This window comes from Myotis yumanensis, unplaced genomic scaffold, assembly GCF_028538775.1.
Source record: "Myotis yumanensis isolate MYYU_CA2020_CCGP unplaced genomic scaffold, mMyoYum1.0.hap1 SCAF_13, whole genome shotgun sequence".
NCBI classification, from domain to species: Eukaryota; Metazoa; Chordata; class Mammalia; order Chiroptera; family Vespertilionidae; genus Myotis; species Myotis yumanensis.
The window spans coordinates 49,331,052-49,347,471 of record NW_027223764.1 but is presented as its reverse complement, the minus strand read 5'-3'; the positions used below and the strand labels follow the sequence as shown (position 1 = coordinate 49,347,471).

General features: G+C 52.5%; 1 protein-coding gene across 1 annotated transcript; it reads left to right on the top strand.

Annotated features, from left to right (window-relative positions):
- Positions 1-1,007: 1,007 nt before the first annotated feature.
- Positions 1,008-15,647, top strand: PLAC9 (placenta associated 9). The gene is made up of 4 exons (XM_070433072.1): positions 1,008-1,177; positions 12,539-12,636; positions 14,395-14,518; positions 14,933-15,647. Exons 1-4 carry the CDS (start codon positions 1,117-1,119, stop codon positions 14,938-14,940), a joined length of 291 nt encoding a protein of 96 aa, XP_070289173.1. The 5' UTR covers positions 1,008-1,116; the 3' UTR covers positions 14,941-15,647.
- The last annotated feature ends 773 nt before the right edge of the window (positions 15,648-16,420 follow it).

Below are 16,420 nucleotides of genomic sequence, written 5' to 3'. Positions count from 1 at the left end.
GCAAGGTTCTTAACATTTCTGGGTCTCAGTTTCCTGGGTTGAAGAATGGACGTAATGATGGGGTTGCAGTGAAGAGCAGAGAGAGGGTGTATGGAGAGGTTAGTCGATCAAAGCTCAGCTACTGTTTATTAATATTATGGTGGTTACTAGGCCGTTAGCTCCTGGAGGACAGACATACGTGAACGAGAAGTCTTTCATCCAAGTCTACCTACCACTGAATCAGAATCAGTGCTCAAAAACAGAGCTGAACACCAATTCTGATTCTAGTAGGGCTCCGGGCCTTTCATTCCTTTAAGCTGTTTAACGAGTCTGTAAGTCATAGATAGGAATGCAAAGTAATGTTTGCCCAAATGTATGTAAACTATTCCTGTGATGGGCTCAGTTAATTCTCCCCAGGGTGTGGACGAAGCCAGTTTTATCTATTTGCACATTCATATCCATATTCCAGATCTGTGTCTGTCCTTTGGCTGGTTGTCACCTCTTACTGAGTCCCTCATTCATGAGTTAAATAAAATCTTCAGCACATGCTCGTTTTTCACCTGTCATGATTTTACGTTTTTTTGAAAATTATCTTCTATTACTATGACTCCTTTAGCAGAACAGCACTTTTCTATAGAAGGCAGATACCCTCAGGGCCATGTAATGAGAGCGAATGACTTGTTCGTATGGGGCAGAGAGCAGCTCCCACACTCCGTGCAGATCCTGCGCCAGGGCTGCGGGTGACTCGGAGGATGAAGGCACTGCTCTCCGCTTCGGTTGGCCGACCAGGCTGTATAACCGACTCATAACGAATGCGGGGTCGGGAGCGGGCCCTCACCCTGACCCCCTCGCCATTCTCCCTCTCCTCTGCGCCCGGGCCCCCGGAGGCGCGGGGATGGAGGGCAGCCCCTCCCCGGGCAGGCGCCCAGGCTGGCACGTCCGCCCTCCGCCCTCGGGGTCTCTGGGCTCCGCGCGGCCCGCGGGTGCAGAGGGGCCTCTGGAGGGGGCGGGTTCGCTCGAGCCAGAAAGCCCGGAGCCGCCCAGGAATCTTGGCTGGGACTGCGAGCATTTCCTCCCGAGCGAGCGAGCAAGCGGGCGGGCGGCGCGATCCCGGGGAGGCGGCGGGCAGTCGGCACCATGCGGCCCCTGCTGTGCGCTCTGGCTGCGCTCGCCCTGCTCCGCGCCGCGGGCGCCGACCGTGAGTGGGGCCCGGACGGGCGGGGACCCGGAGAGACGCACTGGGCGCGACAGATGGAGGAGGGAGGGACAAGGAAACAGCCAGATGGAGAGAGAGAGATGGAGAGAGAGGGGGAGATGGTGAGAGAAAACGGAGAGAGAACGATAGGAAAGGGCAGGGAAATAAAGGCAGACGGTTAGAGAGAGGACAGCGGGAAGAAGAGAGAGAGAAAGGTAGGGACTGAGACAGGGACTACGGAGATAACGGGTGGGTGTGAACTGTGAGCTATGAACCACGATGGAAAGAAAAAGGAGTTTGAGAGGCAAATGGAACAAGAGGGAAAGAAATAGAGGAGCTAACATGGCAAGAGAAGTGGGTGGGGGAGAATCTAGAGGAAAAGAGGAAGATTTGAGACCAAAGGGAAGAGAGATTGTGGGGAAACCCCAGGTCTGAAGGAGAGAGCGGAGGCGACAGGGGTCACAGGGTGGGAGGCCAGCCTGCAGGTGGGGCAGCCCCCCTCATCCCTCCGCCCCAGGGTCAACAGAGGCTCCTGGCCTGGCTCAACACGCCCATGACCCAGCCGGGCAGGGGGACAGGGCGGGGCAGGCCGGCCCAGGAGGAAGGCCCCTGCTTCACCTGTCAGGTGGCCTGAGGGGGCTGGTAGCTGGGGTGAGGCAGCCAGTCCCCAGGCTGCAGGAGAGGTCCCTGAGAGCCTGGGGAGGGTGTGGGAGGGAGAAGCCTGTGGGTGCTCTGCTGGCTGGTGCTTTGTCTTGCTCTGTCCCCTCTGCCCTTCTCAGGTGAGGCTCAGGTCAGGTGGCTGCAAGTGCATTTATTTTTGTACACACAGACACTCTGCCTATTGTACTGTATGTTGCAGTTTACAAGCCACATTCCCATTTTCCGACGTCTCATGAAGGCCTCGGCCAGGGCAGCTGGTGCCCATCCCAGTTGTCCAGGTGAGGGGAAGGCTCAGGTCTCACCAAGGTGCCAAGGCAGAGCCCTCACGAAGCACCCAGCCTCCTGCCCCAGGCCAGGCTGCTCCCTCATCAACCTGGAGTCAGTGGGTGTTGAGTCACCCAGACCAAGTGCTCTGCACCAGGATGGAAGGCCCAGCCCCAGGCCCCCTCGGGGTACAGCGAGCTGTGGGGGTACACACCAGGGGAAGAATCGGGCCAGTCCTGAACCTGGGCAGCCCTGGCTGAGTAGCCCTGGGTAAGTCACTCCACCCCTCTGAGGCTGTAGGGGAGAAAGGTACCCACCCCATAGAGTTGACTGCGGGGATTGGAGGAAAGAGGAAGTGCCAGATGTATCAGCACACATTGGCTCCTCCCGTCCCCTCAGCAGCCCCACTGCTCCCTCTGAGCCTCAGTTTCTTCACCTGTTAGGAGGACCTCACAGGCTGTGTAAGGAGTGGCTCAGCACAGTCCTTCTGCCCCCGCTCCCCACAGCCCCCTCCTCCTGGAGCTGAGGAGACAAAGAGGGTCTGTGTCCCCAGAAAGAGGAGTTGGCCACCTGCCCACTAATGGCTGACGTACGGTGGCCCCTTTAGCCACAACTGGTATAGAGCCTTTAACGTAAAACCACTTCAAAAACATTATTTTCTTCCTGGTTATGCATGCTCATTGCTACAGATTAAGTAAGAAAAAGGATAGTAATGAAAAAAAATAAAATAAAGAAAAAATATTAAAATTTAAAAATAGAAAGGAGGAAAGTATAAGTGCAATTTCACACTGAGTTCACACATTTTTGTGTATAACCTTTCAAACTTCAGACAATGTACCATTGTTTTTCTTAACTTTTAATTGTGGAATCATTGGGTATAAAGGCATACCTCAGAGAGATTGTGGGCTCGGTTCCAGACCACCACAATACAGTGACTATTGTAAAAGAGTGAGTCACATAATTTTTTTTGGTTTCCCAATATATATAAAAATTATATTTATACTATGTCTTAGTTTATTAAATGTACAATAGCATTATGTCTAAAACCCCAATAATTTAAAAATATTTTATTGCTAAAAAAAATGCTAACCATTATCCAAGCTGTCACTGAGTCATAATCTTTTTGCTGGTGGGGGCTCTTGCCTTCAACCTGTAAGAAACGCAATATCTTCAAAGTGAAATAAATCAAGGTATGCCTGTAAAACAGAATAGTACAATTAACCCCATGTACCTATCACCCAGCTTGAAGAAAATTCCAGATATCATATATATATATGATATATATGAAATCAATATATATATATTGATTTCATAGAGGAAGGGAGAGGGAGACAGAAACATCAATGATGAGAATCATTGATTGGCTGCCTCCTGCACCCCCCTCAGCCCGCAACCGGGCTTGTACCCTGACAGGGAATCAAACTGTGACCTCCTGGTTCATTGATCCAAACTCAACCACTGAGCCACACTGGCCAGGTTATTTTTATTTCTAAAGATTTTCTGATGTATCTCTAAAAGATAAGTAACCTTTTAATAAACATAAGTATGATACCATTATCATAACATAAAAATGGACAAAAATCCCTTATTATCATCAAATATTCAATCAGGGTTCAAATGTCCCTGATTATGTCATGTTTTTCTATTTGGTTTGTTTGGTCCAAATAAGGTCATACATTGCTTTTGGTTGAGATGTCTGATGAGTTTCTTTAAATATGTAAGTTCTCTTCTCCTATTTGGTTGTTGTTGTTTTTTCTTAAAATTTATTCATTGAAGAAACTGGGTTGTTTGTCCAGTAGCTTTCCACATACAGATTTTAGCTGGTTGCATCCCCCAGGTGTCATTTAAATGTTCTTTTCACCCCTGTATTGTCTTTAAACTAGTAGTTAGATCTAGAAACTTGATCTAATTCCAGTTAGAATTTTCCCCCCAAGAATACTTTAAGACAGTCATATATATATACTAGAGGCCCGGTGCACAAAAATTTGTGCACTCGGGGGGGGAAGGGGGGTCCCTCAGCCCGTCCTGTGCCCTTTCGCAGTCTGGGACCCCTCGGGAGATAACGACCTGCTGGCTTAGGCCTGCCCCCGGGTGGCAGAGGGCAGGCCCAATCCCTAGGTGCAGCCCCTGGTCACGCTCAGGATAGGGCCGATTGGGAGTTGGGGCACCACCCCCTGTCACACTCAAGGCAGGGTTGATGGGGAGGTTGCGGTGCCACCCACTGTCACGCACAGAGCAGGGCCCATCAGGGGGGTTGGGGCTCCGTACCCTGTCACGCACAGAGCAGGGCCCATCAGGGGGTTGGGGAGCTCCCCCCTGTCATGCACAGAGCAGGGCCCATTAGGAGGTTGGGGAGCTCCCCCCTGTCACGCACAGAGTAGGGCCGATAGGGGAGTTAGGGCACTGCCCTCTGTCACACACAGAGCAGGGCGGATCAGGGGGTTGGGGCGCCACACCCTGTCACACACAGAGCAGGGCGGATCAGGGGGTTGGGGCGCCACCCCCTGTCACACACAGAGCAGGGCGGATCAGGGGGTTGGGGCGCCGCCACTGTCACACACAGAGCCGCAGGGCGATCAGGGGGTTTGGGCACTGCCCCCTGTCACGCTGATCCGGTGCCAGGAGGCCTCCCAGCTCCGCTGATCCCGGTGCTGGGAGGCATATTACCCTTTTACTATGTAGGATAGAGGCCTGGTGCATGGGTGGGGGCTGGCTGGTTTGCCCTGAAGGGTGTCCTGGATCAGGGTGGGGGTCCCCACTGGGGTGCCTGGCCAGTCTGGGTGAGGGGCTGAGGGCTGCCTTCAGGCTGGTGATTGACCGAATCTCCCAACCGCTCCTTTTTTTCTTTTTTTTTATTCTGGGCCAGCTTTAGCTCTGGCTCTAGCTCTGAGGCCTCCGCTGCTGGTTTGTTTGCTGTTCTATAAACGAAACAATGTATAACTTCAGCTCTGAGATCCCAGCCGGCTATATTTGTTACAAAGTTTCAAACTGTCGGCTGAGAGTTGGAGTCTGCAGTCCCTGCAGCAAGCAAGCCTCATGTTCACTTCCAGCTGCCTGGCTGCCGGCCGCCATCTTGGCTGACAGTTAATTTGCATAAGGATATGCTGATTAGCCAATGGGAAGGGTAGCGGTCGTACGCCAATTACCATGTTTCTCTTTTATTAGTGTAGATATACATATATATATATATATATATGTGTGTGTGTGTTTATTTTATTTCAGAGAGTAAGGAAGAGGGAGAGAGAGATACAAACATCAGTGATGAGAGAATCATCAATCAGCTGCCTCCTGCATGCCCCACACTGGGGATCAAGCCCGCAACCCAGGATAGGATGACGGTCAACCACTGAACCACACTGGCCGGGCTAAGACAGTTTTTACTGCTTTCATTTGCATTTCTTTGATTAACTACCAAGATTGGACTTTTTCCTCAAATACATATCGGGCATTTCTACTAAATCATTTTTTACCTTTTCAGTCATGGTGTTGGGATAGTTCATATTGGTCTGTGAAAGCTCTTTATGTATTGAGTGAGGCAAACTGTTTTGTGTCACTTGTAGAGAATTTTTTTAGGTTCAGGCTTGGCTGAGTTCCTCTCCTGTTTTGCTCTCAGAGGGATCTGCAGTCCCAGAGGCTGGTCCTTTTGGCCAGCATCCCCCTTGTCACCCGTGCCTCGGGGCCCATCAGGGAAGCTCCCACTCTCCACCACCGGCCACTCCAGGTCCCTGTGGGCATCTGCCTTCCCTGGGAGCCTGCTTTTTGCTGTGGGTGGAAGAGGAAGGTACCGAAGGGCTGTGGTGAGGATCCCAGCATTTCTTCTTACAAAAATAGATGTTGTGGGGAGGGAAGCACTCAAGACAGTGGGGTCCAAAGCACCAACACATGTGGGCTCTTTTGGGGCTTAAGACAGCTGCAAAGGTGTCAGGTGTATAGGCCCCCACACCCGCCCAGCCCTTCATTTTATAGAAGAGACACCTGAGGCCCCAAGTGGGAGGCCTTTGACTTACACAAGGTCACACCACTGTCAAGGCACAGTATAGACAGTGTCAGACAGGTTGAATCCAAATCCTGTCCTCACCACTTACTGGCTGTGTAATCTGGGCATCAACATCTTTGATCTTGGTTTTCTAAACTGTAAAAAAGAGATGTAAGAGTTCTGAGCTCACCGCTAGAATTAAATGAGATAATGCATTTAAGAAATCACCTAACCTTGGCACATAGTAAGTGATCACAAGTCAGGAGTAGCTTCGAGGAGCCCATCAGTGTGGCTCAGTGGTTGAGCATCGACCTTTTAGTCAGGTGGTCACGGCTCAATTCCCAGTCAGGGCACATAACCGGGTTGCAGGCTCAGTCCCCAGTAGGGGGAGTGCAGGAGGCAGCTGATCAATGATTCTCTCTCATCATTGATGTTTCTATCTCTCTCTCCCTCTCCCTTCCTCTCTGAAATGAAATATATATATATTTAAAAGAGTAGCTTTGAGGAGGTCAAAGGGGGGAGGAATGGGGGGGCATCTATAATAGTGTCAACAGAAAAAAAAAAGAGTAGCTTTGAATAGAGAGTATGCTTATGTCCATTCTAAAGGTGAAGAAACCAAAGATCCAACAATGGGATTGGCTTAAAGGAGCCCAGGGAGCTGGGTCAGCCCTGAGCCCTTGGGTGCTTGTTGGAGAAGCCCCTCCCAAACATCCTTTGGGCCCCTGCTTGGGTTTAGGTCTCGGGCAGATGCCGCCCCACCATGAGGAGAGCTGGTTGGAGTGATCTAACCAAGAGCACTGACCCAGGCAGAGGGGCAGCCATGGGGGCTCTCACCGACCCGCTCACTCTTCAGCTCACCTGGGCAATGCCCTGCGTGGCATCTGTACATCACTTGGCAGTTCCGAGGCACCTTCAAGTACAGGATCCCCTGTGACCCACACAGTCATCCCACAATGTGGAAGAGCAGGACAGTTCCCTTGCAGACAAGGAAGACAGTGAGAGGCAGGGCACAGTCAGTGAGCAGGGGAGGGGCACTGCGTCTCCAACCCCCAGCCTTGCATGCTTTCCACAGCACGCGGAGAGAGGTTAGATATCCAGGACAGCTTCTTAGACCTGCTCCACATTACAGGGGTTTGGGAATGTTCTAGCACATTACAACCAGGTGGATTAAGAAGCGCAGTATTCCCAGGTAGAAGAAATCTTGGGTTCTGTATGGCCTCAGGGAGCAGAGCCGCCTGCCAGCCTTGACCACAAGTCAGTCTACCTCTGAACTGATACATGAGAAAGACATTAACTCGTGTGTAAATGAGGGGGGCTCTTTGTTACAGCAGCCTAGCTTGAATCCTCAGCAAAATACTAACTTAACCAGGTAGTGAAGGTATTGGAATGGCATTGCTAAGCTCTCAGAGTGGTTGGCAAAGCTCCAGCCACATCTGGAAAGTGACCAGAGACCAAGGGAGCAGCGCATGTCTCGCCCAAATGAAAACAAAACTAAACTAAACAAGAATGTTCCTCAGAATCTGACCTCGCTCTCTCCGGGGACCTTTGGGTCCCTCTCCTGTTTCAGCCAGAGCAGTTCCACAGATTGGAGTTCTTCACATAACTATTTGGAAATAATGTTCTTCTGGCTTTAAAAAATCAAAAACCACTGATGGCTTTAAATGGATCACACATTTTAATACAAATATCAAATGTGACAAGATGTATTATTCTATTATATTTAATGTGGTCAAATAGAATTAACCCACAGTGACAAGAGCTGCTGGTCAAGCAGAGTGTCTCTGATGACTCAGGAGGCTCCCCAGCACCTGCCAGTGTCACCCCCTGGCACGGCAGAAATCATTTGTGTCCTGGGCACTTCCTTAGCGTTTGGGACCCACATAACAAAGGTCTCCTCTGTTTGCAAGTGGAGGGGCCATACTTCCTGCCCCGAGGGGGACCCAGTGGCCAGGCCCCTTTAACGGAGCAGTTAGCCCTGCGCCTCCGCCTGGGCTTCTGGCCTCTACTGCAGCGTGTTCTCACCAGCGCGCGACATTCCACCCCTGGCCACCGTCCAGGGTCCAGGGCCCACAGAGGCCCGAGCAGGAGCCAGGCCAGGGAAAACAGCCCGGCGTCCAAGAAGGTCCGTTTCCCAACTGGCCGCGCAGGGCGGGCGGGCAGAGGAAGGAAGGGAAGACGGAACCCCAGCCTTGGCTCCTCAGGGTCCATCATGGCAATCCTTCCGCCTCCCCCACGCCTTCCCTTTCTGGAAGCCCCGTGAACCAGGCCTGATGGTGAGCCCCTTTCCACTGATGAGGTACCCGAGGCTCCGAGGTGTGTGTGTGTGTGTGTGTGTGTGTGTGTGTGTATGTACAAGCTAAAAAAAAAGAAGAAAAGAAGGCACCCAGGTCTTGCCTTGCTGGAGGGTCTGGTCCAGGAAGCCACTTGGCCTTGACTCCTCTGGGCAGGCTCTGGAAGACCCACCAGGGCAAGGATGAGCTGTATCTGGGCGGCAGTGCCTCGAGGGGCCACCCCACCCGTGTTGCAGGGGCAGCTGCAGAGGCTCAGGGAGGAGGGAAGTTTCCCACAGGCCCACAGCAGCGCATGGCCAAGCTCGGCCAAGAACGCGGGGTCCGGGGTGTTTTCTGCCGTCATGCGTTGAGCTCAGTGCCGTGGGACCCCGCTACGATGAACCGGTCGGGAGGCCTGGCTGAGCTCATGGGCAGTTGGGCGGTGGAGCCCGGACGAAGCTCTGTCCAGATGTGAGAGATTAGCGTTGTGCGCCGTGGAGAGCAGCTCGGGCCAGCCTTCTCCCCGGACGGATTTGGAGCCAAGTGAGATCTCATCACAGACACGTAAAGAACAGTGGGTTTTAGGCCAAGGGGAGGAGCATGTCCGTGCTGTTCGTGACTTACAGGGCTGGCAGGGCCCCATGGCCCCCAGGGTCACAGTGCTTCCTCTTGGCCTGAGCTGGGGGAGGGGAGGGGGAGAGGAGGGGAGGGCCTGGGAGAGGGCAGGCGAGGCTCAGGGGGGAAATTTGGCCAAAGGGCCCTGGACAGACCTGCACAGGGTGGGTGTGGACACAGACCCACGCTGAGTCAGCCACCTCTTCCCCAACAGCCCTCGCTGTGGGAGGAACAGCTCCTCCCGCCCCTCCAAGCCTTTCCTCTCCAGGCTGAGCAGCCCCATTCCTCCAGCTGAGATAAATGAATCCAAATGTGGGTCCCTGCATCCTGGCACAGCTAGGCCTCCCTAGGGCGCGGCTAGGCCACCCTAGGGCGTGCGGCCCAGATGGGGTCTCAGACCACCCCTCTCTCATCAGGAACATTTCACACCAATGCATGCCGCCCACCGTGGCTTCTGTGCTTTGCTAAAAACCTATCAGACAACTGGCTTTTCTTATGGAAAATTTCAAACCATACACACACACACACACACACACACACACACACACAAAAGTAGAGAGAAGAGTGCGGTGAACTCCCATGTTCCCATCACCCAATTTCAACAATTACTAATCTTGTTTGCTCTATACTCCCGCCCATGCCTCCTCCACTCCCAGGCCTGGGTTATTTTGAAATAAATCCAAGACATCATAGCATTTCATCTGTAAATATTTTAGTGTAGATCTTGAAAAGCGTCCCTTTAAAGAAGTAACCAAAGCTCCATTATAACACACACACCCCCAAAGGCAACAAGAAGCCCATTGTCTTATGAAGAGGCTTTTGTGGGTTCCATGGAGGGAAACAGTGGAGTGGAGAATGTAAGACACAAATTGTTCGCCACAAAAGATGCTCAGAGTGGAAGGAAGTTTTGTCCCTGCTGGTGGTCCTGGCCCCCGAGGGGAAGAGCTGGGGTCCAGACGGAGTTGGGACCAGAGAGTCTCAGGGGGGGCGCTCTGGCAGAGCTCCCAAAGGCCAGCCTGCTGAGGGGGGTCAGGAGAAGGCCGGTGCTTGGGGTCCAGTCATTTGCTGACTGTGTGACCTCGAGCCAGTCACTCAACCTCTCACGGTGGCATTCATCACCAGCAAAATGACTTAGCAGCCCCATTCTTAACTCAAGACCTGCCGACTTCTGGGCAATTAAATGTCCCCTTGGACAACCCAACCCACACCGAGGCCTCGCAGTCCCAGGAGCTCTGCACCTGCAGAGACCAGTGCGGTATCCCGTACCCCCTGCTTCAGGGTCCCATCCATGGCCACGCCCGCATATTGTCACTGCTCCGCCCATACCGCCTGCTCCTGTCTCTCCATCATCACATCAAGGCCTCCAGTCCCTTCGCCCCTCCATCTCCCAGTTGCTGTGCTTGTTGGCCTCTTTTCTTCCCTGTCCAAGCCAGACTCCAGAGCTCATTCCCTCCGCCCCTTGCTGGTCAAACCCTCACTTCCTTTGCTCTCTTGCCTTCGTTCTCTGCTCTCGCCACACGCATCCTGCAGACTCCCAGGTTCAGCTCCATCCAGCCACCCATCTTTGCTGCTCTGCACCAGCCTGCGGGCCGCTGGGGGAGGGCTGGTGCTTCCAGAGTTGCTCCCTGAGGTCGGGCCAACCTGCAGGCCTCCTGCGCTGCCTCCAGGTTTCCTCCTCTCCTTCGGGACCCCCCCCTTCATGCGAGCCCTCTACCCAATGGCACGTGGTCAGTGCTCTCATGGGGCTTCTATTTTAGTGGCTGTTTAACAACCCACTCACAGAATTCCTGAACAGTCACCACTGCCTCTCCCCTTCTCTAACCCCACCCGAGTTTCAGCAAATGATTCTCCTCTTACTTTACAAAGCGAGCAGAGGCCATCAGGTGGGAAGTCACTCAACTTTCTAGCCCGCTAAGTAGAACTTTTTCACCCATTTTTGCTGCATCCCCTCTCTCTTCCCTCATGGGTTGCCACTACCTGTCAGCCGCCCCCCCCCTCCCCCACCACTTTCTGGATTCCATGACCTCTCTCAAATGGGTTCCTTCAGTTCTCCTTTCTTCTTGTTCCTCGGGCTCTAAGCCTGGTGTGTTTCTCCAGTGCGTAAAAAAGTGGAAGGGACAACAATACACTTTCTCTAGACCTGTGATCTGCTCTTTTTCCTTCAGCCACACTTCCTGAAAACAGTTCCCAGGATCTAGGTCCCCCTCTGACCTCTCCTTCCCTTCTCATCCCACCGCAGCCTAAACCCTGCTCGGCCTCAGCCAGCACCAGGAAGGGCAGGGGTGGGATCTAGCAGTGACTGCTCTGTTTTTCTCCCTGTTCTTGCTCGGCCTCTGGCTGCTTTAGGTCTCACTGGCCGCTTCCCCTCCCTAAAGCTCTTTGCTTCTCTTAGTTTCTGGAACGGTATCCTCCCTCGTGAAGGCCGGGTTCTTCCAGGTTCCAGCCACTCCGATGGGCCCAGGCATCTCAGAGCCACCAGCTCTGACACCTGAGCTAGGACCAGGGTCTGAGACCTCCATACGAGGGTTGGTGGTGCCAAGAGGAACCAAGGAGGAATCAACATTGGGGAGAAAAATGACGAATCAGGGGTTGAACGGGTTGAACCTCAAATCTTCCACTTACCAGCGGTGTGACCTCGGACAGATCATGTCACCCGTCTGTGCACACATTTCCTGTGTGTATGTTAAGGACAATAACAGGTTGTTGTGGGATTGACTGAGTTACTACATTTGTTTAGCACTGTGTGTGCATGTAAGCACTCCTGGGTGCCAACTGCTCACCAATGTCAATGCTACTACTCAAATATCTCCACTCATTTTCTTTTTAAAAATATATATTTTATTTATTTCAGAGAGGAAGGGAGACAGAGAGAGAGATAGAAACATCAATGATGAGAGAGAATCTGTGTTTGGCTGCCTCCTACACACCCCACACTGGGGATCGAACCCACAACCTGGGCATGTGCCATGACCGAAATTGACCATGATCTCCTGGTTCATAGGTCGATGCTCAACCATTGAGCCACGCTGGTCGGGCTCTCCACTCATTTTCTTCCTTTCAGTTCCTACTACTACTGCCCCTTGCCTCACCTCTTACCCTGATTACTGCAAAGACAAATCCCTCCAATCCCGTCTCTGTATTTTAAAAATTCATCTGTGGCTATGTGACCCTTGTGTTAAACCCCCAAGCAAGCACCGTGACTGGGTTGTTAGGGCCTCTGGCTTGGTTTCTCTGACCCACCTCTCCAGCCTCCTCTCCCAGCCACCCTCTACTCCGCTCTAACTGCCAGGGCTTGTGCGCTGAGCCATGCTATGCACGCTTCCCTGTCTTTGCACACGCCATTCTCCCTGGTGGACGCCCACCCTCCCTTCCTTGTTCAGGCAGCGCCTCGAGGAAGCCTGCCTGGACTGTAGGTGAGCCTCTAGAGACAAGTGAGTGATGGGGGCAGCCCCTCTCTTGCCCTGACCCCACTGAGGCTGCCTTCGCTTCTCTCTGTGACTGTGTTCAGGGCCCACCCCACTGAACCCAGGGCTTTACAGGGAAACGGGGACCCGTAGTGACAGGACCTGTCTTCCACAGCCGCTGACCCCTCCATCCCCTCCAGAGGAGACCCAGCTCGGAGCACAGGGTGTGACACACATGTGGCTGTCCTCGGCCGCTTGGACGTCATAGAGGAGGTAATAAGGGTGACCTGGGAGGACATGCACCTTCGGGACCACCTGTGGGGCTGCTGGCTTTATGGGGCTCGGCCAACCTTGCTTTGGAAAATTAGGGAAATCCAGGCCAGTCCTGCTCCCTTGCCCTACCTGGGCTATCAGGCTGACCAGCTCCTTGCCCTACCCGGGCTGTTGGGCTGACCAGCCCCCTGCCCTATCTGGGCTGTCAGGCTGACCAGCTGCAGGGCACTCTGCCGCCCCTGGGGCTCAGCCAGAAATCTCCACAGAATCACCAGGTGAAAAGATAGAAATTTGATCACTGTGTTTTGTTATACAGCCAGTTTGTAACCTGGGTATACTTTATTTTCAAAAACCTTAGCATTCACATTTATTATAAACTAGAGGCCTGGTGCATGAAATTCGTGCACTGGGGGGGGGGGGGGGTCCCTCAGCCTGGCCTGTGACCTCTCGAAGTCCTAGAGCCCTCAGGGAATGCCCGAATGCCGGCTTAGGCAGGGAGTGGGCCTAAGCCATCAGTTGGACAACTTTAGTGCTGCTGCGGAGGTGAGAGAGGCTCCTACCACCGATGCTGCACTCTCCAGCCATGAGCCTGACTTAATGAAGCATCTGCCCCCTGGTGGTCAGTGTGCATCATAGCGACTGGTCATTCTGCTGTCGAGCCAAAACTGGCTCTCTGACATCCCCCGAGGGGTCCTGGATTGCGAGAAGGCGCAGGCCAGGCTGAGGGACCCCACCGGTGCACAATCAGGGCTGGGAGGGGAGGGATATGGGAGGTTGGCCAGCTGTGGAGGGACTGCAGGAGGGCTCCAGGGCGTGTCCAGCCTGTCTTGCTCAGCCCTGATTGGCTGGACCCCAACAGCAAGCTAACCTACCAGTCGGAGCGTCTGTCCCCTGATGGTCAGTGCAGGACATAGCGAGTGGTTGAATGGCCTTAGTATATCATTAGCATTTTACGCTTTGATTCGTTGAATGGCTGACCAGACAACTGGACACTTAGCATATTAGGCTTTTATTATATAGGATACAATAAACCATAGTAGTATTATCAGTATAAATAGCACTGTGATTTTTGTCATCAATAGAAATCAGGTATTTTCATCCCCTTACAATTGTTTCAAACATCTCAACATATCACTCAGTTTAATCCATATTTCAAAATTGCAGTAGTTATTAGACTTTATGGTGGATCATGTTGTTTAGTGAGGTAATAAAAACAAATTTTTACATCAAAAATTTAATTTTGAATACTTGAATGACATGTTAATGAAATTGGGGTCCTTGGAAATACTATATGTTTTATTATTTTTTCAATTAGATCATTTTTCTAAGATGGAGTCTGTAAGTTTCACCAGACTGTTAATGGGATTCATTCATGAAAAAAGTTAACACTGAATAAAGAAAATTTCAAAATCCCAAACTTGTCATTTGGCAGAGTTGCCACCAGGGGGCGAGGCAACCAAAGGAATGTGAGCTTCTGTGATGAAGTCCTTGAACGAAGTGGAATCTTGGTCACTCCAAACATATGACAGAGAAAAACCCATGCCAGGAGCAGCCCCAGAGAGGGGACCCCTAAGATTTTGTCATCTAGGGAACCCGGAGGCGGGCAGGGCAGAGACTGAACAAGAAGGGCCCAGATCCCCTGGCAGCCAGTTCTCTCCCCGCTGCACACCAGGTGCTCCTGACGAAGCAGGACTGCGCACCACTCGTGTCCTCTGCTCCTCTGCCCCACCCCACCCTGTTCCCATCTCTCTTGCTTAGACGGTGGAGAAGACGGTGGAGCACCTGGAGGCCGAAGTGAAAGGCCTGCTGAGCCAGCTGGAGGGGCTGGCCTGGAACCTGCCCCCGGGGCCCTTCAGCCCAACCCCCGACCTCCTGGGAGATGGTAAGCGCCTCAGGTGGCAGAGATGACAGCCCTGGGGCTGGGCAAGCAGGGTAGGATGGTGCTCTGGTGTAGCCTGGACAGGAGGCCTCCAGCTCCTCCGGACAGAAGTGGGCAGGCATTTCCCCAGCTCACTCCAAGTGTTCTCAGCCCCCACCCCGGGTGGCTGCAGGCCAACGTCCAGTCAGGGCTCCTGGGACACACTCCTCCGATCCTCTCATCTCCCTTCCAAGGACCACCCCTGTGCCACCAGGAACCCTTTCAAGAAAGACTGGCGTCCCTCTGACTGGGCAGTGGAGGGATTGCACCTGCTCCCTCCTTTCCTTGAGCCCTGTGATCCCCGGCACAGTTCCCGGGACCCAGGGGTGGGGCAGGGTGCCTTCAGCACCCCTCACTCTGAGCCACCCTTTCTTCCAGATCGTTAGTGAGTCGGGAGATGGAGTCGCCCAGCAGCTGGAAGTAATACACCTGCCCGACAGCTCTCCTCTGAGCCTTGCACCTGGCCTTCCTCCCTCTGCTTTGTGCAAATAAAGCCACTCCTCTGACCCCGCTGACAGAGTGGACCCTACAGCGGCTGCCCTTCTCCACCTACCCGCATGCCCTGAGGCCCACTTCCCAGCTGTGCTTCAGCCCTCCTTACAAGGCGGGCAGGGCAGGGTTGGCTCACAGAGGTGAGGCACCTGAAGCTGAGAATCGTAAGATGACTCAGTGGAAGGGCCTTTGGGGAGCCTGGCTACTCAAAGTATGGGCTCACCTGGGAGTTTGTCAGAAATGCAGAATTTGGGGCCCCAATCACACCTCCTGAATCAGAATTTACATTTTAATGAGATCCACCAGGGGATTTGTGTGCCCATTAAGGTTTTAAAATAGATTTCTATTGAGGTAAAATTCACTTAGTACAAAATTCAAAATTGTAACCATTTTAAACTGCACTAGTTCAGTGGCTTCACAACATTGTGTAGTCAGCGCCACTCACTGATTCCAGGACATTTTGATCAGCCCAAAAGGACGCCCTGCCCCTACGAAGCATCACTTCCCGTTTCCCCTCCCACCGTCCCTTGGAAAGCACTGACATTCTGTCTCTATGGACTTGCCTGTTCTGGACATTTCCTATAAACGGAATCATACAATATGTGATCTTTTGTGTCTTTCTTCCTCCCACTTATCATGTTTTCAAGGTTCATCCATGTTGTAACATGTGTCAGTCCTTCACTCTCTTTCATGTGGACGTATGCTTTCATTTCTATTGGGTCTATACTAGGGATGGAATTGCTGATTCAAATAGTAACTCTGTCTAAAGTTTTGAAGAATCACCAAGCGTTTTCGCATCGCAGCTGGACCAATTCACCTTCCCGCCAGCAATGTTTGTGTAAGAGTTTCAACCCTTCTGTATCCTCGCCACGTCTTTTTTGTTACAGCCACCATGCTAGGTGTGCAGTGGTATTTCGTGGTTTTAGGTTGCATTAACCTAATGACTAGTGATGCTGAGCATCTTTTCATGTGTTTGTTGACTATTTTTATGTGTTTTTGTGTTCTTGTTGTTTTTGTTTTTTTCATTTTTTGCAGCAAAAAGCTTTATTGTTTCATTTGGCCCAATTCATGGGAGAGGGTTTCAGGGTGGTTAAAAGAATGGCTAGTAGTTCCGGGAAGAGGCTCAGGCAAAAGCCAGACTCCAGGGGGTTGCAGAGGGGCCCTCAAAGGCCTCTGGGCTCCAAAGGCTCCTAGTCCTGCTTGAGGGTGAGCCTTTCGAAGAGATACTCGCCCAGCCCAGCCTGGGGGCCGCCAGCCTGCGGAGGTGAGTCAGGTACCGCCCATCTTCTAGATGAGTTTCACCTGCTCACCCAGGCAGTAGTTCTCCAGGAAGTCACAGAGCTGAGGTCTGTGCGGGTAGAACCCGGGCCTGCA